This window comes from Lissotriton vulgaris, chromosome 1_2 (genome assembly GCF_964263255.1).
Source record: "Lissotriton vulgaris chromosome 1_2, aLisVul1.2, whole genome shotgun sequence".
Taxonomy (NCBI): Eukaryota; Metazoa; Chordata; class Amphibia; order Caudata; family Salamandridae; genus Lissotriton; species Lissotriton vulgaris.
In genome coordinates this window covers 265,033,503-265,055,422 of record NC_141686.1, presented here as the reverse complement: position 1 = coordinate 265,055,422, position 21,920 = coordinate 265,033,503, and the positions used below count along the sequence as shown (strand labels likewise).

Here is a 21,920-nt window from a genome sequence, read left to right as displayed (position 1 = left end):
CCCCCCCTCCCCCCTCCCTCTACCCCCTAGCTTTCTTACATTGTGGGACTGCTACTTCATGGCAGGTCTCTTAGGAATGTACCAATTCAGAGTGGTCCTAAGATAGCTTGATCCCTAAGAATGGAGTGCTTTATGTGTTCAGCAGAGTGCTTTAAGGAATACACATTTCCTTATAGGGACACAGTGAAGATGTCTCAATCATTCCCTGAAGTGTTTGGGTACTCCCAAAACACGGCGTGCAGCTGCATTTTGGATGATTTGAAGCTTATTTAATGAAAGTTGGTTGATGTTTAAATACAGGGCATATACAGGGCATTCCAGTAGTCTAGACGGGAGGTGCAGTCCAAGAATACTGAAACCCAAAGTTCTTCCAGAAGAAAAGGCATTATTTTCTACAAAATTCTGATCATCCAATAACGAGCGCTAACCATTTTAATAACCTGGATGTCAAAAGTTAAGATGTTATCAAACGTAACACCCTGGTTTTTGGCCATCGCTCCTGGAATAAGTGAGGTTTCATAAGTGTCTGGCCACCAGCGATCAGTCCAATTTGAACTTTCCACTCCAAACACCACTATCTTGGTTTTCTCCCCCTTATCCGCCCGTCAATTCCCCACATACAATTCCTAAACCTATCCGCAACCTTCTTCCCAGTCATCCAAGATGGAAATGATGATCTGGGTGTCACCCGCATAGGATAATACCTGGACCTGCAGATGTCTTGAGTAGAACCATCTCAGCAGATCACAAACAATAAAATCACAAGCATCATTTTCTTGCAGTAGAGCTCTTCACCAATAGATCTGATTGCAACTACAGACAGTAGAAGATGTTCAGTCAAGTTGAACCCCTTTTGATGAGGTGATCAAAGATGCGTTTGAGCGCTCCTCTTGTTCATCCAGAACTGGATGACTTCAACAATAATATTTCCCAGTCCTTCAACCCAAACATGAGGTGGCCATGTTATACCAGATCTTCTGGTCTTGCAGCAAGGGAGAATACTTAGCAACGAGATATAATTGTTGAGGCTAGCAGTGTGGCTTCTAAATACCTACACTTGTCTAAACTCTGTTGATGTTTTGAAAGAGGCAAAATGTTAAGAATAAATTATATTACCATATTGTTTCCTTTTGACCAAGTCTTATAAATAGTTCACATCAATCACATTGCTCTTCGTTTCGGGCACTCTTTTTCAATTTTTCTGTGACTTCAGGGACTTCTTAGAGGGCCTTACTAAGAGTTTCCCTGAAGTATGGGACCTTCTGCCCTGAGAAAAGAATGTTGTTTTCTCTAAATTGGTTGGTGTTCTTTAAGCTCATGGAACTTCTTGCTCCATTTGTAGAAATGAGTCTTCCCATTGACTGTGATTTTAGTCCACGGTGTCAGTGAGAGTCCGGTGTATGCTGTTATTAACTATACATTTTTGTTTATATTTTACGAAACATCTCCATTTGAGAGGTTAGGGACACTAGGCCCATATGTTCAACAAAAACCTATTGTTTGGCCTGTGACAACAGGTTTGATACCCAAGTGACTCAGGCCTATCAGTGCAACATATGTAGCTTGTTTTTAACCTCATATGCCTTTAGCATTCCTTAGATATTCTTATCACCACAGGTCTTTGAGAGTCGGGGGTTGTTTGGGCTTCTGTTTGTTTGATTATCATTAAAGACTTCTTGATCGAGAAGGAAAAGTTATTTATTTTTAGTTTTATATTGCACGAACTCGACCTGAAGGTAGCAGAGTGCTTTACATGAGCACCAGTTATGTTACAGACAGACATATTCATATTGTTAGGCACCAGGAGATTGTGATTTGCCCAGAATAACAGGATGTTGAGCGTCCCTGCCAAGACTCAAACCGGGTTCCTCAGCTTCGAAGTCGACCGCTCTAGCCGTTAGGCCACATCCTCTTCCCCTTTCGTAATCTTAGTTTTTGTTTGAGGGAATTGTCCTTTAGTTTCTAGACCTTAATGCTTTACTATTGCCCCCAAAACATGGTAAAGCATTGAAGGGAAATGAGCCCAATTAGCTAGCAAAACAAACTAAACTTCGAGTTACCCTTTGGTTCATTATGGGAAAGTGAAGTTGCTAGCTTCCTTACAGTGCGCTTTGCCTTTTTACCGCTCTTACGACTTTTGCAGTTGTTCGTTCATTACACTGTTTTTTCTTTATCCTGTTTCTCAAAAAATGGAAATTCTTAGAGCTAGTTAGGCCCTTCGCTTTTTGGTGTCCATTCCATTTCCAATTAGGTTTATTTTAATTTGAAAGTAGTTTTGGATCCTGCATCTTGACAGGAGATATTTAAGGAACATGACTTCAATTATGAATCTGATTTCCTTCCTGCCTTGCACGGAAGGCTCCACCATCTCTAGGTCTTAACCCATTTTGTGGGACAGAGCATCCTAAAGTGATAGCGAGGCATTCTACCCAAACAATTGGTACATATTAATGAGTATACTGAATGTTGGTTGCCGCTTGATAGACAGATCCTGCGTGATCTCTTCCTACTTCTCCCCAATTATCTGATATCCTCCTACACAGTAAAGCTGCGTGTTGTATACTCATCAGTCACTTACCTCTTTTGACTCTCCGGTATGCTATGCCCTCCTTGTCTCTGCCACGTTCCAGGTGCTTCCCTCAAGCCCTGACTCAGTGTGTGATGTTCTTCAGTCTCCTTTGCCATGTGACTCCTCGATATGGTATGGACTCCCCTCTGAGCCGCCTGACCCATCATTGTTTGTACCTAAGCGATTTCATCCCTTCTGTCTCTTTGGATGACTCCATCCTGTCCATGGCTGTGTCCTCAGTGTGTGGTGGTCACCCTAGAACACATTCCTTTTAGCTTAGTCTGTCATATACTCCCGACTGACTCTCACTTCCTAATGAGTGTTACCCTTCCCTGAACCTTGCTGACTTCTCCATCCCATATGCTGTCTAAATCCTCAGTGCTCTTCCCGGAGCCTCTTTGTCTCTTAACTGTGAAATCTCCTTCCAGTCCCTCATGCGCTTGGCTTACTGAAGTTGCTTGTCCCTCCCAGTCATCCCATGGCACCTCAATGTGTATCCTTCCCTGGACTCTCCTGGCATCTCAGTGTTTCTTCTCTTTCCCTGAACTTTGTCTCTCATGAAGTTTGCGCCTAAATGTGCCTTCTCTGATTCTGCAGTATTCCCCAAACCCTCAATGTTTGATGTCTTTCCTTCAATCCATTTGACTTCTCAGTGTTTATCCTTTAAGGCCTTGCCCCATCTTACTGTGTAATGTGTAAGCATTTCTTTCCAAACTCAGATTCCCCTTTGGTGCCCTTTTCAGGCCACCTCTATCCCTTAATTCAGTGTTATTAATCAGTGACCCAAAAACTTTTTAATTTTGAATTTTCGCTTACTTGTTTAGGAGCTCTAGCCGAGTGGCTTGCAGACCATCCAGTGATGATCAACAATGTTTTACCCCTGGTGCTGCATGCCCTTGGCAACCCTGAACTCTCCATCTCAAGCGTTTCCACACTGAAGAAGATCTGCCGGGAGTGCAAGTACGATCTGCCACCCTACGCTGCCAACATTGTGGCCGTTTCTCAGGTAAGAGTATTTCAGTGGAAGCAGATAGTCATGAAACAGCTGCCTGTCTAACTGTTCAGTTTAGAACACCTGGAAGCTATCCTAATCTCCTATAGTGGTTTGTGCTGGTTTTAAGCATGAACACGGCTTGTGATTTGTGACCATGAGGGTTTTTACATCTGACAAAGGCGAGGAATCTTTGTTAAATGGATTTACGTTTTATAAATGTAAATGTAAATGCTGGCATTTGTAGAGCGCACAGCTACCTCCAACGGAAGTGTCCCAGCGCTGTCCGTATACCACTTAGGAACCCTTCCTGGCTTTTTTTCCCCTGTGAAATTTCCACTCCTGGGCACCCCCAAGGTGAAGCCAGGCATCCCAGCGCTGTTGGGGCCGTTGTGGAGATTAAGCAAGCTATTACCCAGAGTTGCAGAGTGGGACCCATGATTAGAATAGGCACTCAGGCGAGAATTATCAGGTCTGAGGAAATTGAGCCCAAGGTCCCGGGCCAGACCTCTTGCATTAGGGTCTCCCGCTCTAACCATTGAGCCACACTTCTCCACTCCACTCCACTTATATCTCCCTCATGTACTTCTCCCTTCCCCATGTACATCTCCATAACGCTCTAAGTGCTTTTCCTAGCCCCTCCCATCCAGCCTCCGTTGTCTGTGTGCTTCCCCAGCCTCTCCTTCCAATCCTCTGATGTCTATGTTCTTCCCCAGCCCCTCTCGCCCTTGCGTTGTTTTTCATGTGCTTCCCCCAACCCCTTTTGCCCACCCTTCACTAAACAAGTGCTTTACTCAACCTTTTCTCCCCACTCTCCATTATCCTTGTGCTTCCCCAGCCACCCACCGTTGTCCTTGTATTTGACCCAGCCCATCCTCCATTGTCCATGTGCTTGCGACCCTCGATTTTCTGTATGATTGCCCCTCCCCCTGTTTTCTGTATGCTTGCCCAGTCCCTCCCACCCTCGTCACTGTATGCTTGCCCCACTCACTCACCCACCCCTTCCTCCCACCCTCGTTCTCTGTATGCTTGCCCCAAACCCTCGTTCTCTGTATGCTTGTCCCACCCACCCCTCCCACCCTGTTTTCTGTATGCTTGCCCCACCGCTCCCTCCCACCTGGTTTTCTGTATTCTTGCCCAGTCCCTCCCTCCCTCCCACCCTGTTTTCTGTATTCTGATCAATGAAAGTATCATGTTTTCAAGATCAGAGCATAGGCTTGAACCAATTGGTTCTCATCGGCAACTTAAATTGTCATATTACAATCCATCTCCAGCCCATCTTAACTCCTGATGCTCTTTCCAATGTGGCGGCTCCTGGGGTGAGAATAGAGAGGCCTTATAGAAGTGATCTGTGGTGTCTAAGGTGTATGTGGTCTATCAGGTGATAGTTCTCTCTCTTTTGCTGGATCAGAGTAACCTTCTTCAGTCTTCATCTGGTATGTAGTTGGGTCTGCACTGACTGTGGCTTTTCTTTCTTTCCATCCACAGGAAGTCCTGATGAAGCAGATCCACAAGGTAACAGGAACCAGCATGAAACATGTTAATTGCCTATACTCTGAGTGTTGTTAGTTCACAGGTTCTAACTACTGAAGTGTCAGTCGTTGTGCTTGGCATCTTCTGCCCATACACTGTGACCTAAAGGCTTGTGTGATGTTGTTTTTATGTGGTGCTCTTTTCAGGATGAGATTGTCTTAAATTTAAACTTGGGGAAGTGATGTAAGTGTAACTTCAAAATACCGATTTTATTTTTCTATTAAGTTTGCACAGCTTCCCTCTTCCCTCTGTGAGGCCCCTTCATTAAATTAGTAAGTTGATTGCCTCGCTTGACATTCCTTTCTTATGTTTTGGCGATACCATAATAATTTTATCACAACAAAATAAAGTCGAGGTGGGCTCAACCACAGTGTTGGGTAGCTCTTTGAGAGATGAAGGATGGGGGTTATAAGATAAAATACCTCAATCAGACCCCTGGTTTCCCTTTATTCGTGGGTCTGGTTGGGTCGTTAAAAAATATATTTAAAAGTGGGTCTTATTTGGATTTGAATGGTCCTATGACCCTAGTGCACCTCGACTTTTAGGAGTCGGGGTGACCCAATGATGAAGCATGACACTACTAGGGTGTGTGAGGGTAACTAAAACGAACTAGTGTTTTTCCTCCATACAAGTGGACATGACTAGCAAGTCCAACATACCACTAGTGATCAGTCATTCAGCCCCCACTACCACACACAAGGCCTAAATTCCTCGTGTGTTATACTACCTAGAAACCGTTCTCAGGCCTAGTAATTTTTGGAGTATTTTGTTGTGATAAAATAATTGTAAGGAGGATATACTCCATTTTTTCCTCTTAAAACCCCCCAGGTTCTCTGGATATTTTACCAGAGACCCTTTGTGTTAAAGATACCATAATAATGCCATGTGAGAAACGTGTCATCACCAGTCAGCAGGAAAATAAAAATGAATCATGTAAAAAATGCTATAAATTGACATTGGTTGTTCCTAGGAGCCACACAGATTGAATGAATGAAGACGACAGTTGTACAATACCCCAAGAGTGGCAAAGACTTGGGTCATTATGCTCATAAAAATATATGCCCTGACTATCCTGATGCAAGCATGTCTCTGAGGAACAGGGCCTATGTTTCATTGAGCTGTGTCATAAACCTTGTTGCGGCTATTCCCTGGAGTCTGTTTACTATATGTCTGACTAGGGTTGTGCTGGAGGATTCAGGTATAGGGAGTTCATAGCAATGAACCTTGAGGAGGAGACTAAACCTTTGGTCATGTGATGATCCATTTGTATCTAAACAGCAGCCTGTGTCCAGGTGCAAACTCCTCCATGCCTCTGACAATCTCAGGTAACCTATGGGCCACACTGAAGGGCAGTCACAGAAACTGGCCAGTATTGGAGTCTTGCTCACAATCACTTGTGCAAGGGCCCAGTGCCTGAAGAACCCGCCAGCTGGTCAGGACGGACGGCCGTGCACAAAGAGGTCCAGATTTGAAACCTCAGAGTTGCTGATGAAGGGGGTATCCTGGTCACATTGTGTCCTAGTGATGAGATGACAGGCACTGGTGCCAGCTGGATTGATGCACTTTAGAAGGCCCGGGCAGTATCTTTGTATGGTGATAGCACAGACTGAAGCCAGCCATGCTTGAAGTACTTTAGAAGGTCTGGTGCGAACAGGAGAAGCAGAGAACAAAGCTAGTCAGAGCTCTTCAAAACACATAGATACACCCTGTAACACTCACCCTATCTGCAGCAGAGAGCCACATACAGCTCTTTCAGTACCACTACCATGGACTGCATGACACTTCTACAGAGGCCAGTACAGCTGGTCCAATGCAGTGCACTCCTGAGCTGCTTCACACTCTGCAGCACAGCAGCCCTTCCTGAGCACCTCTGTCAAAACACCCTGAAGCTAGCGCAGCTCTATCACAGCATCTCCTTTCTAACATGCATCATTCACAGCTACTGCAAAAATAGCACAGCTATTCTGCTATCTCCGGCAGGAAAACTCATCCATCCAGGGCACCCCAATGCTGTCTTGGTTATCGTATGGCTAATGAATTAAAAGTGAGTACTAAAGCAAGTTAGGCTTGAGATGCATTGGGAGAGCTCAGTGAGATGTGGCTGCTGGAGCATCAGTGAATGCTTCAGGTTAAGATTCAAGTGCAGTAGTACAGCAGTTCCGCAGTTCAGTCCCAAAGCAACAGCAAGTGCTGTGGGTCATGATTAGAGTTGTGTCTCCTCCAAAGGTGGGTAGTAGTGAAAAGTGCTCTGCTGGTAACATTGCAAACCAGCCGCACGCTTCTGGTGTGAGCGATGAGACCAGAGGGCCCGGTCTGTACTATAGAAATGAGTTGCTCATAGAGATTGTGGGTGAAGAGGTCAGAGGACCCAGTCGGTAGAGCAGAATGGTCTTATTCATAGTGCATGCAGGTGATGAGACCAGACTCCTCAGTCTGTAGAGCACGAATGATTTTCTCATGGTGGGTGATGAGACCAGAGGGCCCAGTCTGTAGCGCTGTATCGACTCACTTGTGGTGGGTTATGAGACCAGAGGGCTCAGTCTGTAAGGCAGGATGGGGTCACACATGGTGGGTTATGAGACCAGAGGGCCCAGTCTTTAGAGCCGAATCGACTCGCTCGTGGTTGGTTATGAGACCAGAGTGCTCTGTTTGTAGGGCAGGATCGAGATGAAATGGGTGATAAGACCAGTGGGATCTGTCTGTAGAGCAGGATCGACTCGCTCATGGTGGGTGATGAGACCAGTGGTGTCAGTCTTTAAGGCAGGAAGGAGTCACGTATGGTGGGTGATGAGACCAGAGGTCCCTGTCTGTAGCGCAAGATCGACTCCTAGTGGTTTTGTGTGATGAGCCACTCGTCAGATACGACACATATGCTTTGCCACTTCTAAATATGGCATAGATTGTGTGGGTGTTAAGAGAAGTAGATCCAGTCTCGTGGCAGGATGATGTTACTCATGTGGGACCAGTCTATACGAGAGGATGGAGTCATTCAGACTGTAGGTGGGTGATGAGACGAGTAGACCTAGTCTGTAGTGCTGGTTTGGCTTGTTTGCCGGAGGTGAGAGTGATGGAACCAGTGGGCTCAGACTGTAGGGCAAGATCAAGTTGCTCATTAGTGTGAATGATGAGAACAGTGGACCGAGTCTGGGCAGTATAATCGAGTTTCATAGTGGATGTAAATGATGAGACCAGAGGGGCCAGTCTGTACAATAGGATCTAGCCGTTCTTACCTGATGTGGGTAATGAGACTAGCGGATTCTATATGTGATAGGATTGAGTCGCTCATATTGGTTTTGTGTGACGAGACCAGTGCACCCAGACTATAGGGCAGGATCAGCTGGTTTGTGGTGGGTGTGGGTGGTGTAACCAGTGCACCCAGTCTAAAGGGCAGGATCAGCTGGTCTGTGGTGGGTGTGGGTAATGTAACCAGTGGGCCCAATCTATAGAGCAGGATCTGCTTGTTTGTGGTGGGCTTAGGTAATAATACCCTTGCACCCAGTCTGTAGGGCAGGTTCAGCTCACTCATGGAGGGTGTAGGTGTTTAGGCCAGTGGACACAGTCTCATTGCAGGATGGTGTTACTCATGGTTGGGGTTGATAATCCTGTCGTATAGACTGATACCACTGGTCATTCATAGTGTAGGTGGGTGTTCAGACCATTTGGCCCAGGTTGTAGGGCTAGGTTGAGTTGTAGAATCCTACTAAAAGAAATACAAACTCTGTCAGCACATATGATGAGAGAAAATGTATTTACTTGTAACACATGGACAGACCGCTAGAGGCCGAGTGTCCAATAAGGGGAAGTCTCACAAAACCTTTTATTCTTGCAAACCTCAGAGAAAGGGCGGTATGATTTAAGCAATATATGTCCAGTAAAAGCACAAGATTAAGACACTTTCTCAGAAATAAAGCACAGCAGCGTCTCCTGCTCATCAGTAGCTTTGGCAGGTTAAACAAGCACTGAACACTAGGCCAATCAGAAGAGGGCAACACAGCGTGATGCCAGCATGGTGTGAAGTGGTGGGGCTGTAGCTAGCCACATGTTCTTTGCTTGAGATAATTGGAACTTCCAAACTAAGGCAATGTACCAGTAATGGTAAATGTGATCAAAAATTATGTGTAACCTCAGTCCAATCAGGGACACATATGCTTTGCCACTTCTAAATATGGCATGGTCAAGGGCCTGTTGCTAAGCTAGCATTGTGTACTGCTTGAATGTGGTTCATGAGCAAGCCTTGTATTGCAATGGCAGCTTACTTTCAGAAACTGCAGATAGTTGTATTTAAGTCTTTTCAATGCAAGTTCTACAGGCCTTTGGTAGTCATTTAGTATCATAAAGCAGGCGGCCCTGCTAACTTAGAGAATAATTATAAAAATGGCTTCCACAGAGTTGCTCGTATTTAATGCTTAGGATGAGACCAGAGGACCCAGTCTGTATGAGAGGATCAGGTGTGGGTGATGTGACCAGTTGACTCCGTTTGTACCACACAATCAAGTCGCTCAGGTTGTGGGTGATGGGACCAGAGAACTGCACGAGATGTTCGTCGTTCATGGTTGTGAGTGATGACACCAGTGATCCTAATCTGTGATAAGATCCAGTCTGTAGGCCGGAGTGGCCGCTACATCAATAACTATTCTGTCTCCTCTCAGACCAGTCAGTGCATGTGGCTGATGCAGGCGCTGGGATTCCTACTCTCTGCTCTGCAGGTTGAAGAGATCCTGAAAAACCTGCACTCTCTAATCACACCGTACATCCAGCAACTGGAGAAGCTGGCGGATGAAACAGTGAGTTTCCCAAACTTGCCTTTGTGTGTGGGATTTTTCGTCTTTTAATAGGACCAATGAACTGCCCCTTTTGTCATTGTGACTGAGTTTGGTGTCTTTTACAGTGACCATTTGCATGTAATTGGGATAGCCAGTCAAGTCAAATAATCTTTATTTCGGTCATAACCATAAAATATGCAAAATACATAATACACGCATTAAAAAGCATCATAACAAATGTGAATAGATCCATTAGTTGAAAAAGATACACAAGTTACATTTCTCACAGGCTAAAAAGATAAAAAAGGAGCTAAAAAAGATATATAAAAAATATGTACAAGTTAAGAATACGGTAAAATCGGAGCATAGGTATCATGCGACCAACAAGACTAAGCAGGTAATTGACCTCACAATTGGGTCTTAATGAATGACCAGCGTTTCCGCCACATGGCATATAAATAGCGAGAAACTGAAAATACAACTTGTTGGGAGGTATTACATTTTAGAATCCTTAGTGCCTGGCGATACTGCTTGAGCCCCAAATTTCTGCACAATTGGGTAAGCCATCGCAGTCTGAGATTTTTATAAGATGGGCAGAAAAAAAGGACATGGGGCACAGACTCCTCCTTTGCCCCGCACGCTGTACATTCTAATGATTTATTAACAGTCCATTTATGCTAAAAGGCCCTGAGGGGTAGTGTTCCATGCCTAAATTGGACATAAAGTTTCCTTGCTTGGCTAGGAATAATCTCATCCAAGAAGGGCTCAAGTTTATACTCATTGTTATGTCTTAAAAAGTCTAGGGTTAGGGATCCCAGCACAGAGTTGGTGACAACATCCTTCAGTTGTTGGTTACGATGGAGTCTAACCAAGTCAGCATGGGACACCTTCATACATGCTGCCTCAGGGTTACTCCAGAGATCTGGAAGACCAGCCTCTTACTCTCCTTTCTTATGTGAGCAAACCAATGGATTTTTTCTGTCCCAGGGAGTCTCATAAGTTCCTTGACTTCTTCCTTAAAATACCTCAGATCAGGAGTTACCCATAGTCTACGCCAGTATGCTAAGGGGCGGAGACCAATTACCTCGTCTTTGGGTATGATATCTAGGTCCATTCTTAGGGGGATGAGAGAGGTACTTTAAGTAAATCTTCAGTTCGGCAGTGCCCCCACAGTTCTGTCCCGTACAAGATTGCTCCCCGGGCTTGTGCTTTATAAATCTCTAAGACTGGAGCAACAGGTTTAGTTGTCAATTCCTGGTGCAATTTTGGAACACCCCCTGTCAACTGCACCAGCCGAAGTTTGGCCTTTACTATCTGAGGGCCCCACTCCATAGTGTCACTGAGAGTAATACCCAGATACTTGAATACAGTGACCCTATCCAGAGCAGTGCCATTTAGAGAGGGGTTGGAGCGGCTGATCTTTGGTGGATTGCAGATCATGTACTTTGTTTGAGATGTTAATCTCCAATCCCCTCTTTTGACAGAAAATGGCAAAACTATCTAGTGCACGTTGTATTCCCATCAGGGACTTAGACAGCGGGAGTGTGTCATCGGCAAACATAAGTGTCACTACCTGCTCACCACGTAACTTGGGTGCATCAATGTCTTTAACCCCTTTAAGGTGGGCAATTAGTGCATTGACAAAGAGACAAAAAAGGGTGGGTGCCAAACACATCCCTGCCTCACTCCTCTATTAACCACAAACCAAGTAGTCAGGGCACCCCTTTTCCCACTTCTGACCTGCGCAAAGTTGTTAGAATGGAGTCTTTTAAGGTTATTAAGGAGGTAGGTTGGAATCCCCATCTCCGCCAAGACATCACACAGAAGTTCCCGGGGTACCAGCTCGAATGCCGTCTTAAGGTCAACAAAGATTAAGTAGAGGCTGCCACCCTCTACTTTAACCGTTTTGCAATGTACCCGTTGTAATCTTAAAAGTTGGTCAACGGTTGATGTTTTTTCCCTAAATCCGGCTTATTAGGGGGTCAGTATCTCCGACCAAGTCTGGAGGCAATCAAGAATGATCCGTGCAAACAGTTTTTGACTTACATCGATCAAGCTGATCGAGCGGTAGTTTGCAGGGATTAATGGACAACCCTTTTTAAATACTGGCACAATTTCCGCCCCCAGCCACGTTTCAGGTATAGGGCAGCCCTGAAGAATGGCATTAAACACCAAAGTGAAATATGCAGTCCAAATCTTGGGCTGATCTTTGTAGAAGTCCCCAAGGATTTTATCAATGCCGGGGGCTGAATAACCGGGTTTTAGAACCCAGCGGCGCCAGGGGCACGCCCAATGTCTTCGAGTTCCCCTGTCTTAGAATACAGAGACACAGGATACTTCTCGGTGGCGTCAAAGATCAAATGTATTGGCTGCAACCAGGAACAGAAGCCTACGAAGTACAACACAAGTAGGTTCATCAGAATCTGCTCAATTTTCGTATTGCGAGACATCGTCTTTTATGCTCAAAAACACATTCCTGACAAACATCCATTATTTACGAATTGTCCAATCACAAGTACCATTGCAAAAGGTATCGCATATCCACAAACCCACTTTCAGTTGTCCAGCCCACCATCAATTACACGGGAAAGCCCAACATTCTTGCTCGGACAGGCCGGACAAACCCATAATAAAAGACCACAACCCGTATCATAAATAGACCATAAAAGAAGGAATAGAAACAGATGAGAAGTAGGATAAAGGGTGTGTGCGTGTGTAATAAACTCAACAATGTCCTGTTCTTTGATCCTAATCTCGATCAACTACTGGATAAGGAACTGGCTTAGCAAGGTTAGCTTCAGGCAACGGGGTCAGTTCGCTCACGTCACCTAGGAGTCAGCTAAAGTGTACGTGTACCAAAGACTCGTTCGGCCGTAGTCATCGGCCTATGTGAGGGCAACCACAAAATGGCTGCCATACACAAAATGGAACCCGAGGGTTCAGAACAGAATCCATAAATACATAGTGAATCCATCGGTCTAGCATGGCGAAATCACCCGTACTTGCCGCACTCACTAGTTACGGTTCGCTACTATCAAATTCGTAACGAAACCATGACCTTTATAATACGGGATCGGAATTCACGGAACCTCAGACCCTTTTTTTGCCCTTACATAGGCAATAACCTAAACTCACGTCAATCTGAATCCAGGTCTATATTCATCAGATCATCAAGTTGTTGCTGGAGCATGATCCTATTACTTAGTAGCTCTCTCGAGACAGGTCTCCTTGCACACGTAGTAACACAGAGGCCACATATAGCAGGAGCACACTGTACAAAAAGACAGAACAGGAAAAGAATCGCTAGAACCATCCCAATGATCATCAGAATCTTCCATCCCCAAGTGGATAACAATTCCCAAAACCATCCCATCAACGGCCAATCTCCTTCGTCCACATGTACAGACTCGGAGATCTTATGTAGCTTGGAAATGGCCTGGTACACTGTCGGAGCATTGTCTGGAATGAAAATGCAGCAGCTCGATTGGATCAATTTACATACCCCTCCTCTATCTGCAAGTATGACATCTAACGCAACACGATTCTGCAACGTCATAAGACGATCCGCTTGAAGCTCAGCAGTCACATTACTAAGGGCACCAGCAGTTTCATTTATGGTGAACTCAACCACTCTCGTCAATTGCTGTATGTTCCTACTATTAGCCATAGGTCCCCAAAATGGTAGGAAACCCTTGAGAAAGTCTCCCACTTCTTGTCCTGTAGTATCTTCCTTACTGAAGACACCTCTAACAATTCTCGATCTGTGGTAATCTGCGGCTGCAGTATACGTAGGGGGCAACAGAAACGAAACATAACATGTTCCCGAAAAATCAGAAGGCAACCATGTATATGCTCTATCATAGCAGACAAAATACGTACCCTTAGCTGCTAAAAATGGTGGGGAAGTCTGGGACGCAAAAACATACGTCTCAGTGCAAACACTCTTCCCTAACTGAGCTCTCGGATTCTTGCCATTACCTTGCAGACAAAAACAACCACGATGGGGTACGATCCAAATCGGGGATGACCTTTTCCCTCGCTGCTTTTCACTCAGACTAACACCATATCCAGTCACATTCCATCCAATATATGCTCGAGTCTCATCTCCAGGAATAGTCTCATAGGAATTAATTCCTCTAATCCTATCTACTATTCCCTTCACAAGAGCACTATTACTCGGACTATCTTTCATGGAACGCAGGGGATAAACTTCATGGGCATAGATGAACATGGTCCTATACGCCCACACAGATCCATTCTAGCTAAATGGCAGGACCAAATAAGGGATACCTTTATCCGTAGTATGAGGCATAAGCCCACACACCCAACAAATAGTGGTGTTCGCTACTAACTGATGCTGAAGCAAAAGTTGCACAAAGGAATTATTAACAAACTCTGATCTTTTAATAGATTCATGTTCAGACAAAGGATGAAAAGAATGCGAAGAAATAATAGGAAAAGACATAGGTTGTGTGGTGGGTGCAAACATTACTTGGAAAGAGAAAATAACATATCCCCCCAAAAACATTGTCATGCTAAGTAGCATTAAAAGACACGTTATCAAAAAACATTTTCTACTCATTAATTTACACAGTTTTCTCTTAAAGTTCATTTCTTCAACAACTCTCTCGATCTCAAAAAACTCCATCCTCTAACCGTGCTGTTCGCGGCAGTTGATTCTCTTCTGCTCAGATGCACGTCTGAATGTCCCAGGGAACGCCCTAGAACAAACCAGAACAGTCGACCTTGTGTCTACTGGCTGTGCACTCCAAGACTTTATACCGCGACCCTACAGCTGAACCCGGATGGCGGTTCGAAAAAGAAAAATAGGTCAAAACAGCTTTTTGGATGAGAGAGCGTAGTTCCAAAAACAAAAAGAAAATTATTTTATTTGTCCATCGACTCTTGGTCGTAAATTATAACGGCCTTTACCAGGCAATGTCTGATCACGGAACAACAACTCAGGCTCAGTAGTGTCTAGTCTCAGAGAAGGAGACACAGCTTCTTGCAAAATATTGTCGTCTTCACGCTCAGAGCTTGTCCCAACCAAACGCGCATCACTGAATGGAATAAAACGTGGCACAGTCTCAGTCTCTGAATCACCAACACCTTCCTGGACCCACTGGTCGTACGGCAGAGGCAAAGAAACCCTCTTACAATGTACGCCGTGGATCCAGTTCTTCTTGCCGTGAACTCTCACTGCGGTACGCATCGACAAAAGGACCCGGGAAGGTCCAGTCCAGCGGGGCTGATCGTTCTTTGTCCGCTGAAAGTTTTGCACCAAAACCCACGAGCCAGGATCAATGGCGTGTCCTGGGTCTTCAGATGCTTGTGGCAATGTATCATGAACCTGTTGGTGTAAGACACGCAATTTAGCCGACAAATCATACAAGTAGTCGATCAGCACAGGATATTCAATCTCGCTAAACTTTGTCGGCCTCGGCACTCCTCATACATTTGCCGGGCGACAAAACACAATCTCATACGGACTAAGGCCTATTCGGGAATGTACTGTCGTTCTAGTCGACAAAAGTGCCAATGGCAAGGCAGCGGGCCATTGGAGACCAGAGCTCGCCTGAATCTTGGCTAACTTCAGCTTCAATGTGCCATTGTAGCATTCGACTAAACCAGCTGATTGGGGGTGATTTGTAGAGTGAAATTTCTGCCTTATGCATAAACCTTTACACACTCTCTTCATGACTTGACCCACAAATTCACTTCCATTATCACTCCACACCACCCTTGGCAATCCATATCTGGGGAAAAATTCCATGAGTAGGACTTTAGCAGTGGACAAGGCAGTACTATCTTTCAGGGGGTATGCTTCTACCCATCTCGAAAAGGCACAAACAACTACAAGGACATACTTTAAGTTGTTACATCTCTCCATATGGATAAAATCCAATTGCAACACCTCGAACGGGTACGTGGGAGGCGCAGAATAACCAGCTGGAGTTGGAGTTCCCTTGCCAGGATTATACATCAGACAAACCATGCAATTCTTGACCACATTCTCCGCACACTTAGGAATTCCAGCCTTCTGCCATACTGGAGCCAACAACTTACAAATCCCATTCGCACTAATGTGAGCCATTCCATGCGCCATCGTAACCACTGCAAGCACATATGCATCAGGTAATAACCATCGCTGATGTTCTGACACCTCAATCCAACAATCAGTCGAATCCAATTTTCCCATACTCTCTCTGCATACACTCAAATCTTTCTCAGTAGCTTTAGCCTGAATTGATTTCACACTCTCTATCGTGCCTTCACACATTCCTCTATCCGGAACCCATCTTGCTGGACCCGCAACATACATTCGACTCATCACATCTTTCGCCGTCTCTTTTGCAACTTCATCTGCAAACGCATTACCGCGACCAACGTCATCGGTAATCTTCTTATGTGCACTGCATTTCATGATCGCAACTTGCATCGGTAACGTAAGTGACTCAAGAAGTTCATTCACCAACTGACCATGCTGAATCTTCGTACCATGCGACGTTAAGAACCCACGTTCTTTCCACAAGCGACCAAAACTATGAGCAACACCAAAAGCATACTGGCTATCGGTATACACAGTCCCTCTCTTTCCTTTCGACAACACACACGCTCTCGTAAGTGCAATCAACTCTGCTGCTTGAGCTGAATTCTGTGGAATACGCGCAGCTTCAACAATCGTATGCAAAGTCGTAACCGCATATGCTGCAGTCGTATCACCATTCGGAAGCTTAAAGCATGAACCATCGACCCATAAGGTACCATCAGACTTCGCAAGAGGAGTATCTTTTAGGTCAATTCTGCCCTTCGTTTCTTCCTCTGTCCTAAGAAAACAATCATGCTGTTCCTGAACATCTGTCTCTACAGAAATCGGCAATAACGTAGCTGGATTCAACATATTTCATCGCTTTGTATGCACATAACTCGCCAAAACTGTCAACTCATAACCTGACAATCGAGCACTAGTCAAGTGCTGTGTTTTCGTTCTATTTAATAAAGTATCCACTGCATGTGCAACCATCACAATCAACATATTATCCATAACCAGACCAGCAGACTGTCGAATAGAAACAGCTGCTGCCACTGTAGCTCTCAGACAACTCGACAACGCTCTAGCTACCGGATCTAACGTCGACGAGAAATATGCGCATGGACGCCGTTTGTCGCCAAACTGCTGAGTCATAACTGACAATGCACATCCCTCTCTCTCGTGAACATAGAGTGTAAAAGGCTTACTGTAGTCGAGAGTACCCAACACAGGAGCCGAACACAATGCATTACGCAATTCAGAAAAACTCTTCTGACATTCGTCAGACCAAGGAAGAGGATTCGGAGTATCCTTAAGAGTAAGTGCTAACAAAGGTTTCACAAGCAACAAAAAGTTTGGAATCCATTGCCTACAGTACGAAGTAATACCCAAGAAAGCACGGACTTCTCTCTGTGTAGTTGGCCATTCATTTTCGCAATCGCTTGAATTCGTTCTGGGGTCAACCTTCGATAAGAGATGACCTAAGTAGGTCACTTCTTGTGGACAATACTGCAACTTCGAAGGCGACACTTTATGATGAAGGTCAGACAAATGTCGCAACAAAGAAAGAGTAGCTTTTTAACAAGTTTCCTCATCATCAGCAGCAACTAACAAATCGTTTACATACTGAATAAGAGTAGCACCTTCAGGCAAAACAATCGTATCAAGCTGTGTTTTCAAAGCCTGACTATAGATGGAGGGACTTTCACAATAACCTTGAGGAGCGCGCTTAAACCGGAAACTTCGGCCTCCTAAAGAGAAGCCAAAAATATCTCTGCTCTCCTCGGCAATTGGGATACTGAAGAAAGCATTCTTCAGATCAATCACCGAAAACCAGGTAGCTGAAGCAGGAATCGTAGTCAGCAAAGCAGTAATGTCCGGAACAACCGGAAACTGTGGCACAACAATTTGGTTCACTTCTCAAAGGTCGATCACAAAACCTATACACAGGCGGCTGAGAAGAGTCAGTACGCTTCAGGACAGGCAAAACAGGACTGTTACACACATTACCTCTCGTTTCTTCAATCACACTTTTCTCAATCAGATCATAGATGATCGCTAAAAGCGCCCTTTCCCCATCGCTAGAAATCCTATATTGGGGAATACGTGGCAATTTAACATTTGCCTTAAGCGTCACAACAAAAGGTGGAATCTTCAAAAGGCCCACATCATTAGGACCAGTAGCCCAAAGAGTATCGGTGAGAGAACGCAATTCCGGAGGAAACCGATCTTTAGACATATACATTGGAGAGATCACTTTCTTACCCAACGTAAGCTGTACACCTGAAGGAGAACAATGCAATGTTGCATATAACCTCTTCAACAGATCCAAACCCAACAAATTCTCACCACAACCTGTCGTCAAAATGAGGGGTGCTTCCAATTCACAAGTACCAACCGAAAGAGACAAAGGACTAGAAAGTGGATTACGAACTGGGGCGCCAGAGAATCCTACCGAAACATTCGTTAAGCCAGACAAAGGTACGCCAGGGAGTTTAGAGTGCATGATAGAACTTTTTGCTGAACCAGTATCCAAAAGAAAAGGCTCTGACACACCTGATGTGATCACTTCAACATAAGGTCTACTCTAATCTACTGGAACTGAAACAACTCCCTCTCTTTGTCTATGGCTGTCCTAGCAATCATTACCGTCAACATTCTCACTCTCAACACATTAATCTTAAGCATAGTTCTGATTCGATCTACCAGACGCAACATTCTGCTGATCAAAGCAATTCATCGTATTCTGTGAAGGAAAGAATCGTGCATTCTGGGGGGAACACACCACGTCCTCTACCTCTAGAAGCTTGCTGAACACCTCGACCTCTCACACCATAAGCGCCATTCGTACGCTGTAACAGAACCGGACAACTACTCTTAAAGTGACCTTCTTATCTACAATACGCACACTGATTAGGGCCGACAAGAACACGCTGCTGAAAAGACTCGGACCGTTGAGATCCTCTTTGAAACTGCTGAGGTTGCTGAAACTCACGCTGATTATAACGAGGCGGATACGCCTGTTGCAAAAGAACCTTCGTCTTTAAATCTTTAGTCTTTCTCTCTACCTTCTCTTTCTCATCCTTATCCCTATTCTCATAATATTGTGCAGTAGCCAATATCTGGGCCGACGAAGAAACAGCCCATGAACTCTCTGAATCCTTCAACTTATTACACAACTCGGGAAGCAAGTTATGAACAAACTTATCTACGAACAACCGTTGGCCACCTTCCGTACTCATATCCTGACCACTATGATCTATAAAAGTCTCCTCAAATCTAGTGAAGAAATCGGACACACTTTCATCTTTCTTCTGCTTACATGCAGACAATTTATCCCAATTCACTCGCATAGCAGGCATCAAAATCTTCATATAATTAATAATCCTACCAGGGAGTTCCGCAACTAAAGCTTCAGGTTTAGCTCCACCACCCTGAAGACCATCTGCAGCAGTAATGTTTGCCCATGTATCACCTAACTCTTGCGCATGATCCACATGACGAATCGTTCCCCACAAGGGTTGAGGAACTACATTACCAAACAACATATCTATATCAGCTAAATTCATAATGCAAGCATCAGCTGTCTGTGACAACTCTTTATAATGCCCTGCAGGATTCTTTCGGGGATCAGGTAAAGTCTGCTTAAGAGCCAAAACTTCAGCTCGCTTCCATGGAACATTTACCAAAATACGCTGAAAATGAGCTTCTACAGCTGCAATACCATTGTTCGCATCGGCCTGAACTGCCTCTTTCCATACCGGAGGAACCTCTCTCATTGGGTACTGTCGCGCTTTTCTCCTAACAGAAGAATCAGGCTCAAACAACAACCGAGAAGGACGCTCGCTCCTAAAGGCAAGCAACGTTGCAACTGCTTTCTCAACATCGGAACCCACTATTGTTCCTTTCGCAAATTCGGACTGTACATTAGACAACTCCGATGGAGTCTGACCCAACTCACCATCATCCCATTCTTCACGAAGAAAAGTACACATGATGTCGAAGACATACCTCTGCTTTGGTGTTTCCCATTGTCGGAAGACATCCATAACCGACTCTAAATCATATCTCGAAGAATTAGTAACCAATTTACGAGCCAAATGATCCAATACTGCCCGCTCTTCGGGACCAGGGAGTTGGCTACGCAACTGCTTACGTGCCAAAACAGGGGTCACAGTCAATGACCCAAAGAAAGGAGACAAAAGACCAGTAACAGTATCATTCATTCTCTGTCGAACAGAAGGAGAAGCTGTCATAAGGACAAGAGGCAAAGCAGGCTGAGACAAAGCAAACGTAGGAGTAGTAACAGAAGAAGTAGCAAATACAGGAGAAAAAGTCGGAGTTTGAGGCGTAACTGTTAGCAAAGTCGGCGGCCCTAGAGAAGGCTGCGCCGTAGGAGGAGGAACCAGCTGAAGATGAGCTGGCGGCTGTGCAACAACAGGAAGCTGAACAGCTGGAGGTTGCGCAACTAAAGGTTGCGGCGGTGCCGTAGCACTCTGCAAATAAGGGGTGGCAAACTCAACAAATGTGACATCAAAGGATCCTTTTCAGGGTCCTTCGTTGCACCTTGTAGGAGAGGTGACAAAGCTGGATAGCATTTATCGATGGACATTTTATGTTGCCTATGCAACTGCTCACTCTCTTGTTCTTAGTCATTATCTTTAAACTGTATAGCAGCTTGCATTATCGATATACCCTTCTCTCTTTTATTTCTTTTCGCTTGTTTAATCTCTCTCTGTTTGGCTTCCTTTCGCCAGAGGCGGAAAGAGTCAAACATTGCCGGCCGGGCTTTCTTCTTAAATAGTTTAACTTCTAAATCATCTAAAATCTCTGTGTCATAGCTACCATGTTGGGGCCATTTTAGAACACCGTCTTTCCTGGTGTATCAGACCCACAGTTCATTATATGTAATGGGGCCCACACCATGTTTAGAATAGAGCTCATAAGTCGGAGTTCCAACCGGAAGTATCGGACACGAGTCCTCCAATCGGGAATCCCTGTTACAACTACAACAAAACAAATTCCTAATTCTGCTAAACCCAGGCATCTTCGCTCACTAATCTAGCTTCAAACTTCAAGGGATTACCAAACACGATAGTCTCGCAAATATACGAGTCCTTCAGCTTTGGCACTTGCAAGTTCCAAATCAAAGATCCCGAAGGAAACCAAAAACTAAGGACTGGGAGCGTCCCACTTATATTTAACTGAAGTATCGATCACGTCACCAGAAGACCCGTCTATCGTCTTGCTCTACAAATCGTCACAAAGAGTCCAAGACAGGGCGACAGTCAGGGCAGCAGTCCTTCGTAGCCGTCGGAAAGCGGGAAGCCTAGCAGCAAAATCCTTCGGACCACGACGACATACAGGGGTAGATGAAGTGGTTGGCCTTCCTCCAGAATTTTCTCACGAAGCTCCTCACGATCTTCAGGCTTGGACCGGTACCACTGAAGTCACCCAACGTTGGGCGCCAACTGAAGAACCGGGTTTTAGAACCCAGCGGCGCCCGGGGCACGCCCAATGTCTTCGAGTTCACCTGTCTTAGAATACAGAGACACAGGATACTTCTCGGTGGCGTCATAGATCAAATTTAGTGGCTGCAACCAGGAACAGAAGTCTACGAAGTACGACACAAGTAGGTTCGTCAGAATCTGCTCAGTTTTCGTCTTGCGAGACAGTCTTTTATGCTAAAAATCACATTCCTGACAAACATCCGTTATTTACGAATTGTCCAATCACAAGTAACATTGCAAAAGGTATCTCATATCCACAAACCCACTTTCAGTTGTCCAGCCCACCATCAATTACACGGGAAAGCCCAAAATTCTTGCTCAAACAGGCCGGACAAACCCATAATAAAAGACCACAACCCATATCCTAAATAGACCATAAAAGAAGGAACAGAAACAGATGAGAAGTAGGATAAAGGGTGTGTGCGTGTGTAATAAACTCAACAATGTCCTGTTCTTTGATCCTAATCTCGATCAACTACTGGATAAGGAACTGGCTTAGCAAGGTTAGCTTCAGGCAACGGGG

The 21,920-nt window shown here is 44.9% G+C and overlaps 1 protein-coding gene across 2 annotated transcripts in view; it reads left to right on the top strand.

Moving 5' to 3' along the window:
- IPO13 (importin 13) overlaps window positions 1-21,920 on the top strand; it is a 627,153-nt gene that overhangs the window by 442,501 nt on the left and 162,732 nt on the right. For both annotated transcript variants that reach the window (XR_015307559.1, XM_086953190.1), the window contains exons 8-10: window positions 3,394-3,575; window positions 5,049-5,075; window positions 9,743-9,877. Coding sequence is in view for 1 of the 2 variants with exons in the window: in XM_086953190.1 (XP_086809316.1) it covers window positions 3,394-3,575; window positions 5,049-5,075; window positions 9,743-9,877 (344 nt within the window). In the remaining variant the exon portion in view is untranslated. The remainder of the gene's footprint in view (window positions 1-3,393; window positions 3,576-5,048; window positions 5,076-9,742; window positions 9,878-21,920) is intronic.